This window comes from Ailuropoda melanoleuca, chromosome 4 (genome assembly GCF_002007445.2).
Source record: "Ailuropoda melanoleuca isolate Jingjing chromosome 4, ASM200744v2, whole genome shotgun sequence".
NCBI lineage: Eukaryota > Metazoa > Chordata > Mammalia > Carnivora > Ursidae > Ailuropoda > Ailuropoda melanoleuca.
In genome coordinates this window covers 20,266,549-20,282,917 of record NC_048221.1, presented here as the reverse complement: position 1 = coordinate 20,282,917, position 16,369 = coordinate 20,266,549, and the positions used below count along the sequence as shown (strand labels likewise).

The following is a 16,369-nucleotide window of genomic DNA, read 5'->3' as shown; positions in this document are numbered from 1 at the left end:
GGGCCTGGGCGCCCTCGGGCCTGCCGAGCCCCGTCACGACCCCGAGAAGCCAAGGCTGTCGTCAGGCCCACTTCACAGGCAAGAAAACTGAGGCCTCGAGAAGCGAAGCGGCTCGCCCGCGTCCCACAGGCGCCCGAGCAGGCGGGCTGCGGCCGCACACGCGGGGGGCGCCAGCCTTCGCCACGGGAAAGGCCCTCCCGGCCCCCCAGCGAGGTGCCGGGGTCGTTCTGACCGCAGCCCGGGCCTCCAGTCGGGGGCCCCCGTCCGCAGCCGAGCCTCCGGCCTCCTCCTGCTGGGCCTCAGCCTTGCGCAAGGGGAAGATGGGAACAGGATGTGCTTGGAGGTGTCAGGCTGACGCGTTGAGTAAGAGGCTCAGAGCACAGGGTTCCCTCAGGTGGCCTTCATTCCCCACTCCCGCAGTCTGTCACCCTCCGCCCCCGGATGGGGCTTGCTGGTCACCCTGGCCTTCCTCATCGTGGGAGGCCGCTCCCCACTTCGGGGACAGCCTCCCAAACGACTGCCCCCCAAGTCAAGAGGTCCTCTCTGGACAGACGCCGGGATCGTCACTAGAGTGTTGGTGGCTGGGGGACAAGAGGAATTCATGGTCTCCAAAAGGTTCCAACCAGAGTTCAGACCTGGAACTAAGGGAAGTGAAAGCCTTTCATCTTGGTGGGGGCGAGATGTTGCAGTCTCTTCACACCCCCCCCCAACCAGCTGTCGCGGTGGGGTCAGCAGTAGTGTCTCCCTTCGCATCTGTCTATTAACAGGGTGCTTTGTCACCCTTCTGTCACTTAAGCCCAACTCCTGGTGCAGGACTGCTCTGTCTCATAAGGGGGACTCAGAGGCCGGCAGAGGGGAAGTGTCCTGATGCCCAGGGTGTGCTGTTTCCATTATGACAGTTCAGCTGACTCAGACCCCCACAGGGTATTTCTCTTCCCCTTTCCTCCTCCAAAAAGGCAGGCTTGCCAACTCAAAGCCCCTGAGGCCTTTACCCCAGGGTCGCCGGGGAGAGCTGTGGCAGGAGTCCCTACCTTTGCCTCCACTCCCAAGCCTAGCACCTGCTCACGATGCCCTACTTCCTCTGGGCTGCCAGCCCTGCCCCACTGGGAGGTCCCCCTGCCCAAGGAGGATTGTTTTTGAGATGGGAAGCTGTGCCGCATGTCCCCTCCCTCAGATGACTCCAGTCCAGAGCAGCCTGGGGGCTAACTTCCCACCCCCACTGTGTGCGCCAGGCCCCACACTGGGGGCAGGAGCACAGCACTAATGGAGGTGGGCTCCCCTGCTCTGATGGTGGAGTCCTGGTGGATGGCGCGTGATCCAGCTGGCAAGGGGCTGGGGGCAAAGTGAGAAAAAGCTTCCCAAAGGACCCCTGAGCTATGCCCTATCATTGGGACAGAAATGGACCAGGGACCCAGGGTGGGGCAGACCCAATTCAGTCTGGAGGTGGGCTCACCTCCTCATCCCTACCAGCCAATGGCTCAGAGGGTTTTAAAGTCTAAAATGAGAGGAAACAACACACAGTCTATTCCTCCAACCCATCGTCTTGGGCTCCCCTGTGTGGGATGAATCCTGTCCTCTAAAGTCTGTTCGGAGAAGCTCCTGAGGTGTCACAGGGGGTCTGCTGCCCAGCGTAGCCTTGGAGCCCTGTGGCAGTCCCATCCTCCCCATCCCAGGGCGGCCTGAGTGTTCCTCCAGTGCCACAGTAGCTGCTCCGGCCTCTGGTTCCTGGGAGCCTCTACTCTTGCTGGATCCCCAGCCTGTCTCAGTTTTCTACTTCGTGTTGCTGAAGCACATCCTCTAACAACTCTCCAAGAAAGGATGACTGCAAGGTAATTCCCTGGGTCCTTGCAAGTCCGAAAGGGTTTGTCTCAAAAGCCTCCCCCTGCCTCTTTTTTAAAATAAGCTCTACACCCAACATGGGGCAAAAGCCTTAGCTTTTGACTGATATTTTGGTTCAGAATTCTGACTTCTCTGTTCATTGTCTTCTGACTGTTGCTGCTTCTGCAATCCAGTGCCCCTCATTCCCAGACCTTTGGATTGACCATTTGCCTTTTTCTTTCTCCAGAAGTTTCCAGGCACTTCCATCGCTGTTGTCTGAAATCGTAGGTGAGGTTCCCTGGGGTGGGTCTCTCTTCATTCCTGGGCTGAGCCCTCCCTGGGGGCCATGCAACTCCTCACCCCCCAGTGACACTCCTCTCCCGACTGTTCAAATGAACCCAAGCTTGTCCCCCTCCTGGCCAGACACCTCTCCTCGGCTAACTCAGCCAGCATGTGAAGGATGGGGGTGAGAGGAGCAAGTTCAGAAAAAAGAAAAGGTTTTTATGCTACATTTTTTTCACTCACAATGAGAATAGCTTTTGTCGAGTCCCATGACTCAAAATTTCAAAGGTGGGTGCTTGACTGGCTCAGTCGGTAGAAAAGGCAGCACTTGATCTCGGGGTCATGAGTTCAAGCCCCACGCTGGGCATAGAGATTACTTAAAAAACAAATAAATAAATAAAAATAAAAAAGAGGCCTTTAGAAAAAACCCAAATTCAAAAGGTGTAAAAGTGTATTTAGTAACAAGTCTCTGCCCACAACCCTAACCCGTCCCTGGCCAGGCAGTTCCTCTCCCTGGAGACATCCAATATTACTAGTTTCTTGCGGATCCTTCCAGAGATGCCAGGTATTCTGTGCAAATTCAAGCAAAAAAAATTTTTTTTTACCTGTAAGACAAGAAATAAAGAGTGTTGGCAAGGATGTGGGGAAAAGGAAACTCTGTGCACTGTTGGTAGGACTATAATGGGTTGCAGCCACTGTGGAAAACAGTATGGAGGTTCCTCAAAAATTAAAAATAGAACTAACATATGATCCAGCAATTCCACTTCTGGGTATTTATCTGAAGAAAGTGAAATCTTGAAAGCATGGGCCCCCTCATGTTCACTGCAGCATTATTTACAATAGCTAAGACATGGCAATAACCAAAGTGTCCACTGACAGATGAATGGATAAGACAGTGTGGTACACACACACACACACACACACACACACACACACACACACACAGAGGAATGTTACTCAGCCATAAAAAGGAGGAAATTCTGCCACTTGCAACCACACAAATGGACCTTGAGTGCATTATGCTAAATAAAATAAGTCACAGAAAGATTAAACACTGTATGATCTCACTTATATGTGGTATCTAAACAAACAAACAAATCCCAAATTCATAGACACAGAGAACAGATTGCTGGTTGTCAGAGGTGAGGGGTGGGGGTGGGTAAAATTGGCAGAAGTTGGTCAAAAGGTACAGACTTCCAGTTATAAGGTAGGTAAGTACTGGAATGTAATCTATAGCGTGGTGACTATAGTTAGCACTGCTATAGTGCACATTTGAAAGTTGCTAAAAGAGTAGATCTTGAAAGTTCTCATCCCAAGAAAATAATTATAACTCTGTGGTGACATGTGATAACTAAACTTATTGTGGTCGTTTCACAAAAATACATAAATATTAAATCATGTTGTACACCTAAAATTGATACAATGTGATATATCAATCATATCTCAATTTAAATTAAATAATTTAAAAATTACATATATGGGGCACCTGGGTGGGTCAGTCAGTTAGGCGTCTGCTTTTGGCTCAGGTCATGATCTCAGGGTCCTAGGATCGAGTCCTGAGGGGGCCCTCCCTGCTCAGCAGGGAGTCTGCTCTTCCCTCTCCCTCGGCCTGCTGCTCCCCCTGCTTATGCTTCATCAAACAAATAAAATCTTTTTTTTTTTTTTTTTTAGATTTTATTTATTTATTTGACAGAGAGACAGCCAGCAAGAGAGGGAACACAAGCTGGGGGAGTGGGAGAGGAAGAAGCAAGCTCCCAGTGGAGGAGCCTGATGGGCTCAATCCCAGAACGCCAGGATCATGCCCTGAGCCAGAGGCAGATGCTTAATGACTGCGCCACCCAGGCGCCCCCAAATAAAATCTTTTAAAAAATTAAAAAATTAAAATTACATATATGTAAAATCTTTCCTCCTCCCCTCTTCTTTACACACGTGATGGCATACTCTGCGCCATATCCTACACCCGACATTTTCATAAAGGATACCTCTATCTTTTAGTGTTAGTCCTTGAAGGCCTGCCTATTGTCAAGGCTACAGAGCAGTCTCTGCAAAAATGCAGATTTTCTGTAGCTAGCCTCTCAGTGATGGCTAGTTAGCTTGTGTTCAGTTACTGGCTGTACAGTCTTTTGTGGGGTCATATCGGTAGGATCAGTTCCTAGTAACGCAATCGGTGGGGCAAAGGCATTTGTTGTTCATAGCAGCGCTACTCATGACGGCCAAAAAGTGAAAACGACATAAATGTCCAACATCTGGATGAACGGATCAACAACTTGTGGTATATACGTGCAATGGAATGTTATTCAGCCGTAAAAAAAGAACAAAGTACTGTCACATGCCACAATGTGCGTGAGCCTCCAAAGCTTTATGCTAAGTGAAAAAAGCCAGATAGAAAAGGTCACGTGTTTCATGCTTCCATTCATATGAAATATCCAGACTAGGTCAATCCGTGGAAGCAGAAAGCAGACTGCGGGTTGCCGGGGGCTGAAGGAGGGAGCAATGGGGAGGAACTGTTTAATGAGTACAGTTTTCCTTCAGAGCGATGGAAATGTTTTAGAACTAGAGACGTGGTTGCACAACATAGTGAATGTGCTGACTCGATCACTTTAAGTTGGTTACATTTTTTTAAGGATTTTATTTATTTATTTGACAGAGAAAGTACAAGCAGGGGGAGAGGCAGAGGGAGAGGGAGAACCAGGCTCCCCACTGAGCAGGGAGCCTGGCGTGGGGCTGGATCTCAGGACCCTGGGATCATAACCTGAGCCAAAGGGAGACACTCAACTGACTGAGCGACCTGGGCGTCCCAGTGTGAATTTCACCTCAATTCATGGGGGGGGGGGGATACACATTTACAATTTTGTAGATATTGTCCTCCATGAAGTTTGCACCAATTTCCTCTCCCGTCAACCTATTTTCCCATCATTTGACCATCACATTTTTCATTAAAATCTTCCCCTATAGATACAGATATGCAAGTCTAGTTTGACTTCCATTTATCTTAGTAAGAAAGGATCATCAATTTTCCATAGTTCTAGAGGCCTATTTGTATTTCTTTTTCTGTGGATAGTCTGTATCCTTTACCCAGTTTCTTAGTGAACCATTGGGTTTTTTCTTATTGATCTGGGAGCTCATTATTTATTTATTCTTAAGATTTTATTTATTTATTCAGAGAGTGGGAGGAAAGGCAGAGAGTGAGGGGAGGGCCCGAGGGAAAGAGAGAATCTCCAGCAGACTCCCCACTGAGCGGGGAGCCCACCTAGGGACTCAACCCCTGTCCCTGAGACCATGACCTGAGCCAGAATCAAGAGTCGGACGCCCAACTGACTAAGCCACTCAGGTGCCCCAGAGGTCTTTATTTTGAAGTGAGTTACAAGTATGTTGTTTGTAGACAGTTTGTTGTTTGTGTTTTGGCTTTGATGGTGGCTCTTTCAATCCAGACCTTTAATTTTTAATGTAAATGAATTTATCGATTTTTTTCTTTGATTTTTTTTCTTTTATGGCTGCTGAGTTTGGTGACATACTCAGAAGGCCTCCTTCACTCCAAGATTCTACAACATTTTCCCTCTGTTTCTTCAGTATTTTTATAGCTCACTTTTTTTTTTTTAAACCTTGGATCCACCTGAAAAAAACAGTATGTTCTAATAATTTCAATGGCTGACTCTGTGTTGAAAAACATCAGAAAGGAGCAACCAACCTGTTCCTGGATACTGTGTTCATCCTGGACTCACGTGAGGAGCTGGGTGCAGCTTTCTCATCTTTCTGCCTGAAACCAGATCTCAGCCAGGGATGGAGTCTGGGCACTCCACTGGCCCTTGGGCTCCTTGCCTGCATCCCAGGCTGTGAAGCTGAGCAGGACTGGGCTCGAACCCATCTCCCAAGGAGTTTCCTTCCCTGGCCAAACTCTCATCCCTGAGGTGGGAGATACTGATGGAGGGCGTGAGGACCACTGCCCAGTGGGATTCTCAGCCTTTGATTGTTCCACTGTCTTGAGTCAAGGAAAGTAAGGTTCCTGGGGACACTCACTACCTTGTAACCTGCATCAAATCACTTCATGTCTCCAAACCTCCGATTCTTCAACTGAAAAAGACAGTAACACCTACCTCATAGGGCTGTCACGAGGATTAAATAAATGTGCCCAGTACACAGTATGTGTGCAACATAAAGACTAATTTTTTTTTTAAGTAAACACTATGCCCAACATGGGGCTCAAACTCACGGCCCTGAGATCCAGAGTCTCGTGCTCTACTGACTGAGGCACCAGGTGCCCTAAGACTCTAACTGTTCATTCGTTTATTTGGCAAATATTCCTGAACACTTACCAATGCTGGGCACTGTTCTAGGTGTTGGGGATGCAGCAGGGGCAAAAACTTAACTACTGGTAGAGGGAAGACAATACACAAATAAGCAGGTAAATATAGATATCAGGCAGCAATAAAAACAAAGAGAATGATGCAGGCAGGGGTTAGTCTGGCAACAGGGGAGACCACGCAGTTAAGGTAGTCACAGTTTATCCAGTGATGGACATTTCTACAGGGAACATAACATTATTATTTTTCATGAACCTGTTTTCTTGGCTAATTCCTGTTTCCAAGAAGTTGAGGCTCTTCTGTTTCAGTGGAATTGCCAAGTGCTCCCATGGAGGTGGCCAGGCCCAAGAGCTGATGTAACTGTTGGCTCTATGTGGTTGGTCCCATCTGCGATGTGGCAGGGCTGAGCTGGGGACTTGCCTATGGGCTATTCTCCCAAGGGCAGGCCATGAGGCCACACAGTTTTTATGTTCCAGTGTGAGTTGTGGGGTGGCCAACGTGAGCACACTACACAGGTTCAGTCTCAGGGTGGGCTCAGGAAGATAAATAAGAAATCCTTCAGGGGCACCTGGGTGGCTCAGTCAAGCATCTGACTTCGGCTCTGGTCCCGATCTTGGGGTTCCGGAATCCAGCCCCACATTGGGCTCTACGCTCAGCAGCAAGTCTGCTTCTCCCTCTCCCTCTGTGATCTCACTCTCTCTCTCTCAAATATATAGATTAAAAGAAGGAGGAGGAGGGGCGCCTGGGTGGCACAGCGGTTAAGCGTCTGCCTTCGGCTCAGGGCGTGATCCCGACGTTACGGGATCGAGCCCCACATCAGGCTCCTCTGCTGTGAGCCTGCTTCTTCCTCTCCCACTCCCCCTGCTTGTGTTCCCTCTCTCGCTAGCTGTCTCTATCTCTGTCAAATAAATAAATAAAATCTTAAAAAAAAAAAAAAAAAAAGGAGGAGGAGGGGAAGACGAAGACGAAGAAGAAGAAGAAAGAAAATTCTTCAGGCCGCCTGGGTGGCTCAGTGGGCTAAGCAACCAACTCTTGATTTTGGAGCAGGTCATGATCTCAGGGTTGTGGAATTAAGCCTGGCATTGGGCTCTGCACTAGACGATGAGGCTGCTTAAGATTCTCTCTTTCCCTCTCTCTACCCCTCCCCCCACCCCGTGTGCTCTCACGCTCTCGCTCTCTCTCAAAAAAAAAAAAAAAGAAGAAGAAAAGAGAAAATTCTTCAGTTTCGAGTTTGCTGGACACTCAGGAAATGAGAAACCCAGGGCTTGGGGCACACAGAAGAGGGCGCAATGCTCCTTAGGGTGGGGTAGTGGGACAGTGAGCAGGGAGTTCAAACTGGTGCCAGGCGCCAGGCAGGTCCCACACCTCATCATTAATTCTCAGCAACCCCAGCCCCAAAACGTGGCCTCCTTCCCAGTCTTTCCAGCCCAAGTCCGGGACAAGGTCTGATTGGACTGACTGGGGTCACGTGTTCACCCCTGACTCGTTGTGGCCTGGAAGATACATTATGTTGATTGGCCAGTCACAGCAGGGCTGATGCCAAAGAAGGCAAAGTCTCTGGGTACCGAGCCAGAAGTTGATAAGGAGTTGGGAAGTTCCTCCCTCGCCAAGCTCTGGCCCTCCTTCAACCTCTGGGCCTTTGCACATGTAGTTTCCGCTTCTCAGAAAACTTTTCCCTCTGCTCTACTAGGCTGACCTCCAGGTCTCCACCCAAACTTCACCTCCTGGTGGCCCCTGGCTCTCTGGGCTGGGCCCTCGGGGCCACAGGTTCATCTGCTAACTACCTGGTATACCAGTCCGACTCCCCCTCAGGGCAGGGCCTGCGTCCAGGCCAGCCTCCAGGTGCCAGGGCTTCACAGGAGGCGCTCAGGAAACGTCTCTACGAAAAGGGATGCGGCACAAACACGCACGCACATCCGCACGCGAACCCCCTTTCCGGCCATAAGTGAGGCGCGGATCCCACCCCACTTGGAAACCCACCTATCGTGGGGCGCACAGACTCGCGCGCGCACTCCCAGACCCGCCCCAGCCACAGACCCCTCGGCCCCGGGCGCACAGACACACACGCCCGCGTGCGCCCACGCACGCTCGACCACACGCAGGCTCTGTCCGCCACAAACAGGCACGCGCAGGCGCGTGGACACACCGCTCAGCTCCCGGCGTTAGGCCCACCCGGAACAAGACGCACGGTGCGCGCACGCGCGGCCCCGAGTTCCCGCCCCCTCCCGGCCTCGCCCGTCGGGGGCGGGGCGCGCTGGGCCAGGTCCTGCGGCACCGCCCGGGAAGCTGCGCGAGGCTGGGCGGTCGCCGCCACATCCTCCTCCTCCTCCCGGGCCGGGCGAGCCGAGCGGGTCCAGGGCTGAGCCGAGGGCTCCAAGGGCGCGGGCGGAGCGGGGCACGGAGCCATGGCGCACCAGACGGGCATCCACGGTGAGGGCGGATGGTGGGCGGGCAGGGGGCTGAGGGTCTCCGCTCGCGGCTGCGCCCCCTCCCTGGCGCTCAGCCCCTCTCTCCTTCCTGGCATCAGCCTGAGGAAGCTTCCTGTTCTCTTTTGCAGCCGCGGGTCGCCTGGGGTGGGCACATCTGGGGGCGTGCGATTCTTACTGTGCATAGTTGGGAGTGGGTGTATATGTGGGTACACAGCTGGAGTGCAAATATCTGTGTGCCCATCTGGGGGTGGATGTGCCTGTGTGTACCCATCTATATGTTTTTGTTCCTTTCTGGGGGTGGGTGTACCAGATGTGCACATCTGGGGGAATGTGCACGCATGTGCACTTGTCTTGTGTGTACAGTCCTGTGTTTGCATATCTGGATGTGACTGCTTGTGTACGTCTAGGGTCATTCATGCACATGCACCAATAGCTCATTGAATGACCACTGTCGCATAGAACCGTCTTTAGGCATCAGTGTTTTGTGACTATGTGCACATGTCTGTGGGTGTCTGTGTGTGTGTGCACAGTTTGGCTACATCTCAGTGTACGTTTGTTACCACGGATGCATGTATCATGTGTCTCTGTATGGCTTCTATGGGTTTGTGTCTGTGTGAGGAGGGGTTCCTGACCTTTGGCTCCTCCCAGGACCCTCACACATTTGAGCAAACAAGACTAGGGAAAACCGCGGACAGGGCCTTCAGAGTGGGATGGGGAGAGTTGCCAATCTGACCTTGACCTCTGACCTCCCTACCATTTTCCACTCAGATCTCCTGAGTCTGCCCCAGCCAGGGCTGCAAGGTCCCAGCTCCAGGTTGGAGGTAGAAAAGAGGGTCCACATATGGGGTTTGTGAGGAAGGGTCCTGGTTTTAGAGACTCGGGGCCAATGCCCCCTACCCTACCTACGCTTCTCCAGCCTAGAGCATCACCCCCTTCCCCAAGGGCCTAGTTTCCTCTTTACACAGGCTGGGGAGCAATGGCCAGGAGCCAGATGTCCTGACCCTACCTGGGTCTGAGTATCCCCCTCTGTCACTGGCTTGGGAGGACTGCCTGGCCTGTGGGAAAGGCCCAGGCTGCTTGCCCAGACAGCCGACAGCCTGGTGGTTTGGCCATCAGCCACTCCTCCCACCACACCAGGATCCCCAGCCCGGGGACACCAACCCACCATCGACCGGCCCGACTGCCTGCATGTCAGCTTGGCTTGTGGTTGTCGTGGCTGCCTGGTGGCTAAACCAGCTAGAGGGTTTCCCTGGCCCCACCCCACAGGACCAGAAAAGGCAGGGTCTGGGTCAGGGCCAGCCTCCTACCAGTGGGCCAGCCTCTCCAGAAGGAGCTGGAGGAGCTGGAGGTTGGCTTCATGACTCAGCCCCACAGAAGGGAGCAGCTGCCCCCCCTGGACCTGCCCCTTCCTTCCCCTTTGTCTGGTCACTACTGCTGCTGCCTCCATCTGAGAGGGGATCGGAAGTCAGGGCCCCTCCTCCCTGCTCAGTACTGACAGGTCCTATGGCCAAGGCCCTGCCTCACGCCTTCATTTCCCATGTGGTGAGACAGGCATGCCTAGGGGGATCACTGGGGACTGGGCTGCCCCCCAGCCCTCCTGCCTATGAGCAGCCCACTCCTTTCCCTTTCGGCCCCAGGGAGGTGGCAGGTGAGATCGAATGCCCTGGATGCCCAGATGACAGCCCAGTCGTGGCCATAAGTGTGGATCTGGTGACCTCAGAGCAGGGCAGGGGGCGGGAGGTGGGAGAGCATGAATCTTTGATGATAGAGGCTCAGGTGTCCCAGGCCTGGCCTCTGGATTATTGATGGTGGCTGAGGAGTCATGGAGGGGGATGTCTCTTCCAATACTGGGGTGTCACTCTGTCCTAGTAACTCTAGAAGGGGCGTGGCAGACTCTCCCTTAGCGGAGCTTCTTGGCTTTACCTCCCAGAAGGTCTGAGCAGGTGGAAAGGGCCGCTCAACGCAGCCTGCCCTGCCGTCATTACAGTAATAAAATTTAACACTTTTTATTCGTAGATGCCCCATTAGTGAGTATTTTTTCCCATTTACTCCTCAGCATGGCTCTCTGCAGCTTGGGAGTGTTAGCTCCATAGTATAGATGAGTTTGAGGCTCAGCAAGGTCAGAGGTCACACACAGCTCTGGGAAAGGTGGAGACCCAGAGGCCAGGCTTTACCTCGGGGACCTGCTTGGGGTCTGCTGCTGGCAGCTCTGTCCTGGCGCAGTGGGGCTGTGTCTCCACGCCATGGTTCTCAGTTGGGACCCTGCTCGCCCAGCAGCCATGGAGGGTGGTATACAGCCTGAGGTCTCAGGCTCAGGGTCACCCTGTCTGAGGGGCCCCTGAGGACATGACCAGAGTTTGTTTTCCTAAAGGCCCCACCCCCACCCCCCCCAAGCTGCCCAGTCTGGGCCCTATAAATATTCTCTGACCTCAGCCCTCCAGCTGTGTTCCTGCAGAATTCTCCTGACCCCTGGGTGGCCTCAAGGTCATGCTGGCCTGGCCCTGCACACCCAGAGACCCAAGTTGGACCCTTCCCTACTTGGACTTTGTTTCCGCGTCTGAACCACTGGTAGATCTAGGACGACCCTGGTCATTACCTCTGCCTTTGGGATCCTTGGTCATTGGCTGTCACCTCCCATGTCTGTGACCCAAGGACCAAGACAGGGTCTGTTTTGGAGTGTTCCCGACTGCCACTCCTCATCTGGGAGCCTTCTGGACTGCCTCAGGACTGGGGACTTACTGCCTCTGGCAGGGCTGTGCTAGGGCTGGCTCGGGCTGGGCTCCTGGCCTCTCAGGGTGAGGCAGCCTGGTTGACAGGGCCCCAGGTGTGCAGGCCTATGTGTTTGTTACTGGGGGGACTGTGTCCGTATATATGTTGGCGTTTCTAAACGTGTGTGTGCGCTTATCTTTGACCAGCTGAGTGGGTTTTCACATGTGAGGGTGTTTGCATTTCTACTCCACTTTTGTCACATGTGGGTTTATTTGTTCCATTCACACATGCTGGACTGAGTGGGTATCCGATGGCATACACAACAGGTGACGCATGTGTGCCTCTGTGTGTGTGCATGGACATAGTGGTCAGTGCACAGTGGGGGCATTTGTTCACCTATTTCTGTGTTTGTGGATATGACAGACAGTGTCACAGGCCACTTCAGTGCTGGGCCCCCCCTCAGGGGACAGGTGGGGGGCATTCGCTCTGGTAGGCCTGGCCTGTCCCAGAGCCTGCCCCATCCCTGAGTGGGCTGGCCCATCCCCGCCCACCCTGTCACCAGCGCTATCTCAGCCAGCAGGCCACACTGCTGGCTAAATTTGGGAGCTTCTGCTCATGGGCCGTGTCAGGTTCCCAGTCACATGGGGAGCCCTATTTAACCCGGCTCCCAGCTCCACCAGCAGACCCCGTAGGACCGAGCGGGCCCTGAACGTGTCCCTGTCCACCCTGCTCACTCTGGCCACTCATCCCTCACCATGTTTCTTGTGCTCGTAGCCACCGAGGAGCTGAAGGAATTCTTTGCCAAGGCTCGGGCTGGCTCTGTCAGGCTCATCAAAGTCGTCATTGAGGATGGTGAGTGCCCCCTACTGCCCCCTTTGGCGAGCTAGGGCGTGGGCTGGAGGCTGGACCCAGCTGTTTCTCTGGGAGCTCTTGGACCTTGGCCTCCAGCCCCTTCAGGACCTCACTTCCTCCATCTGGGGACGGGAGGTGCTTTGTAGGAGAGCAGCGGAGGTGGGCATGATCACTGCCCTTGTTAGAGCAGGGGTCAAAAGCTGGGGAGACAGCAAGGACAGCCCTGCCTGGGGGTCCTGTCCAGCTCCCCAGAGGCTATGTAGGGTCAGAGGCCCAGTGCTGGGGTGGGCATGGGGGCAGGGGACCAGTGAGGCCAGGCACTGCCGCATGTGGCGAGTGCCACTCACCTCCCTCTGTGATCGGCAGGCTGATCTGGCTTGGCTGCTGGCCGGGGGGAGTCCCAAGGAGAAGCCAGGGGCCCTGCCCTTGGGAAGTGCCCCTGCAACAGGGCAAAGGGACTCATGCCCAGCTTGCTTTGAGGGCATGACTGGGGGATTCTAGGCTTCACCAGGCCGTGGCCTGGACGCTGGGAACCCGAGGCTTGCAGAGGGCGGTGCTCGGCATATAGGGATTGCGGCTGGGTGAGCTTGAGCTGAGGCCTGAAGTGTGGGGAGGGTTTGAGGAAGAAGAGGACTGGCCAGAGGCTTGGTGGCGACATCTCCGCCTTCCCTTCGTGCTGAAGGGTTGTCCCTGGAGGTGAGGGGGACAGACACTGGGAGTGGGCCGGGCCCCCCACGAATCCTTCCAGTCCTCGGTAGCCAGCAGCGTGGGCCTCCCAAAAGGGCTTGGTTCCCAGCTGACTTTTCACCCACTGAATTGGTGCAAAGCAGGGTCTACCCAGACCCAGAATTCACCCCAGGCTTCAGTGCCAGAGCTGTCCTGGGTTTTGTCCGGGGTCCCCAAGTTCAGATGCCCTCAGAGGCTGGGTTGGGGTCACTGCAGTAGATCAAGAGTAAAGGCTTCCTGGGGTGACAGGCCACCAGCCCCCTGCCCCTGAAAGATAGAGACTCATTGGCCCTAGTCCCCAGCTTCCCTGTTGCCTCCCAGACCGGACGTCCGTGTAGGTGTTTAGCAGGAGGGATCTCTGGGTGGGCTCTTAGCTCTGTTCTGCATTGTGGTTGTTGGGGCACCTGGGATCCCCAGAAAGGTTCAGGCCCCCTGACAGGCGGCCACTGCCCACCTCTCGAGTGTGGCTGGAGCACCTTCTAGAGAATGTCCATCCCACTTCTTACGTGAAGCTTCCCATTTTGAAAATGTCGGCAATAAAATTAAACAGTGTTGGCAGTGCTGTTGGGCCGACTGTGCCTGCTGGTTTTCACCCTTGATCCCGTCGGAGTTCTGGGAGGATCGGTGAGGAGGCCAAGGCCTGCAAAGAGACATCTGGGCTGGTGGGCCTGACGTGTTTGGGCTCCAGACAGCTGGGCCCCTTGCCCTCATCAGGAGGGCCTGGTGGTCGGGTAGCCCCTGGCCATGCCTGTGCGCCCTGGGCTAGTGCTTGGTGCCCCGCTAAGGCCCTGTGGGTGGATAGGTCAAGTGTGTGTCCAGCCTCAGTGACCCATTTGGCCAATGTGCACCAGCCGGGGAGGTGGCAGGCCTACTGGCCCCGGCCGTTAAGAGGTTTGTGACATTTTGGGGAGGGGACTCCAGCTGGCTGCTGGCAGCAGGGTACAGGTTTGTATTGTGTTGGGAAGAGCCCCCATCTCCCTGTTTGCTCCTGCAGCTCCCTGTGGCCTGAGGCTGGACCCGCCACCTCCCTCGGCACAGTTGTTCTGAGAAGGGTGCGCTGGGGGTTCTGCTGGGGCCCCAGGCTAAGGGAGGAGGGGAGCAGGAGGTGGCACAGTGGGGCTGTGCCTGAGCAGCTGGGCCGGGGGATGGGTCTGCCGTGTGAGTGTTTGCGAGGGGACCACATCGTAGGTGGCTGTGGGCAACACAGCTGCATGTCTTCTCGTGGCTGTCGGTGTTTGGTCATCTGGGGGCACGTTCTCAAGGCCATTTCTGTGCGTGTGTGCGTGCGTGCACATGCATTCATACAGCTGGCAGCGTTGAGCCCTCGTTCATTCATTTACTCATCCATGGATTCAGTCCTATCGCCTCAACCTTCGGGGACTTGCAAGCTCCCGGGGAAGGAGGTGGAGTGGCCAGCAGGTCTGAGCCCCAGCCGAGGGGGTCCACAGTCCAAGGTGGGTATGGGAGATGGCTGCTCCATGGCTCACCCGGCCTCTGCCCCCAGAGCAGCTTGTGCTGGGTGCCTCGCGGGAGCTGATGGGCCGATGGGACCAGGACTACGACAAGGCCGTGCTGCCGCTGCTGGACGCCCAGGAGCCCTGCTATCTGCTCTACCGCCTGGACTCGCAGAACGCCCAGGGCTTTGAGTGGCTTTTCCTTGCCTGGTCACCTGACAATTCTCCCGTGAGTCCTGAGGACCCCCGCCCAGCCCCCCAGATCAGGGGAGAGGGGAAGCTGGGTCTGAGCAAGATACCAAGGCCCTGCCCTGGGGATTCTGAGGGGAGAGACACCAGGTCCTGCCCCAGAGTCTGAGAGAGGGCAAGACCCTGTGTTTGGAGCCTGGCATCTCCCAGAGGCCTGCCAGCCGCCTCAGCCTGGCTCTGGGAGGCAGCGAGGTCAGCGTGGAGAGGGCTCCACCCCATCGCACCCTTGCCCTGCGCTGCGCCCTCTGCTGGGTGTGACCTGGTCCCCACCCCGAGGCTCCTGCCTGCTCCTGGAGAGACATTCCTGCCTGGAGGGGTCTCACGGCTTAGCTCCTGCCCTCCAGGTGCGGCTGAAGATGCTGTATGCAGCCACACGGGCCACAGTGAAGAAGGAGTTTGGCGGCGGCCACATCAAGGATGAACTCTTTGGAACTGTGAAGGTAGGCCTCCCAGGCCAGACCCCCCAGGCCAGGCCCACAGGCCCACAGAAGGTGGGGTGTTATGCGGGGTCGCACGGGAAGTGGGTGCCAGGAGTGGGGAGGCGTGGGGAGGGCTGGAGGAGTCCAGGGGCTGCCAGCTGGGTGCTCAGTGGGCGTCCGCCAGCCCAGGCCGAGGTGCCCATTTGTGCTTCTGCATCCCCCGGCCAGGACGACCTCTCCTTTGCTGGGTACCAGAAGCACCTGTCGTCGTGTGCGGCGCCCGCCCCGCTGACCTCGGCCGAGAGAGAGCTTCAGCAGATCCGTATTAACGAGGTAGTTGCGCCGGAACGGGTGGGCGGAAGTCCCGGCCTGAGGCCCTCCAGGTCCCATGAGGCCTGGCGGCTGGCCTGTGCTGCAGGAGGGCTACCCCTGCTCTTGCCCCGCCCCCAGGTGAAGACAGAGATCAGTGTGGAGAGCAAGCACCAGACCCTGCAGGGCCTCACCTTCCCACTGCAGCCGGCAGCGCAGCGGGCACTGCAGCAGCTCAAGCAGAGGACCATCAGCTACATCCAGCTGGTGGGTGCCCGTCCCACCCCAGGCGCACCAGGCCACTCCCTGCTCGGCCCGGACCCGTGTACGGATGTGTGCCCGCCCCCTTCCCCCCAGTCTGTGCACTTCAGCTCCCCTGCGTCCTCGCGGAATGCGCTGTCCCCCGCCTGCTCCCCTGGCCCTACCCGGTCCTGTTCGCCACATGCAGGAGACGCATGGTGTTCCCCTGCCTTGCCCAGTCCTTGCTCACGTGCAGGGACATCCGTGAGACACATCTGTCCCTGACTCCGCCCTCCTCACTGCACGCACGTATTCACCCTGGAGTTCACACTGACCCCTCAGACCTGAGCCCCTATCTGTCCGAGATGCCCCTGCAGCCCCCCTGGCTGCCCCCTCTCCTCAGGGCCTCCTGGCCCAATGGCCAGGCTTCCCCTTTTCATTTTTTTTCTTATTTTTAAATTTTTAAAAAAGATTTATGTATTTATTTGAGAGAGAGAGCGTGAGCGGGCCAGGGGTGTGCAGAGGGAGAGGGAGAGAGAATCTCAAGCAGACTCCACCCCCCCCCCCCCCCGGGGGGGGGC

At 55.4% G+C, this 16,369-nt stretch overlaps 1 protein-coding gene and 1 long non-coding RNA gene across 3 annotated transcripts in view; both read left to right on the top strand.

Annotated features, from left to right (window-relative positions):
- The first annotated feature begins 277 nt into the window (after nt 1–277).
- LOC117801898 lies at nt 278–3,829 on the top strand. Its single transcript, XR_004624715.1, has 3 exons — nt 278–1,829; nt 2,066–2,106; nt 3,772–3,829. It is a non-coding gene; the product is annotated as an uncharacterized LOC117801898 (long non-coding RNA).
- Nucleotides 3,830–8,647: 4,818 nt separating this feature from the next.
- Nucleotides 8,648–16,369, top strand: part of LOC100478655 (twinfilin-2) — a 22,088-nt gene continuing 14,366 nt past the window's right edge. Inside the window, exons 1-6 of one of the 2 annotated variants that reach the window (XM_034658412.1) lie at nt 8,648–8,831; nt 12,314–12,391; nt 14,622–14,800; nt 15,165–15,260; nt 15,468–15,572; nt 15,690–15,815. In XM_034658412.1, coding sequence (XP_034514303.1) covers nt 8,807–8,831; nt 12,314–12,391; nt 14,622–14,800; nt 15,165–15,260; nt 15,468–15,572; nt 15,690–15,815 — 609 coding nt within the window. In that variant the 5' untranslated portion in view covers nt 8,648–8,806. The remainder of the gene's footprint in view (nt 8,832–12,313; nt 12,392–14,621; nt 14,801–15,164; nt 15,261–15,467; nt 15,573–15,689; nt 15,816–16,369) is intronic. The other variant, XM_011224645.3, reaches the window with a different exon arrangement.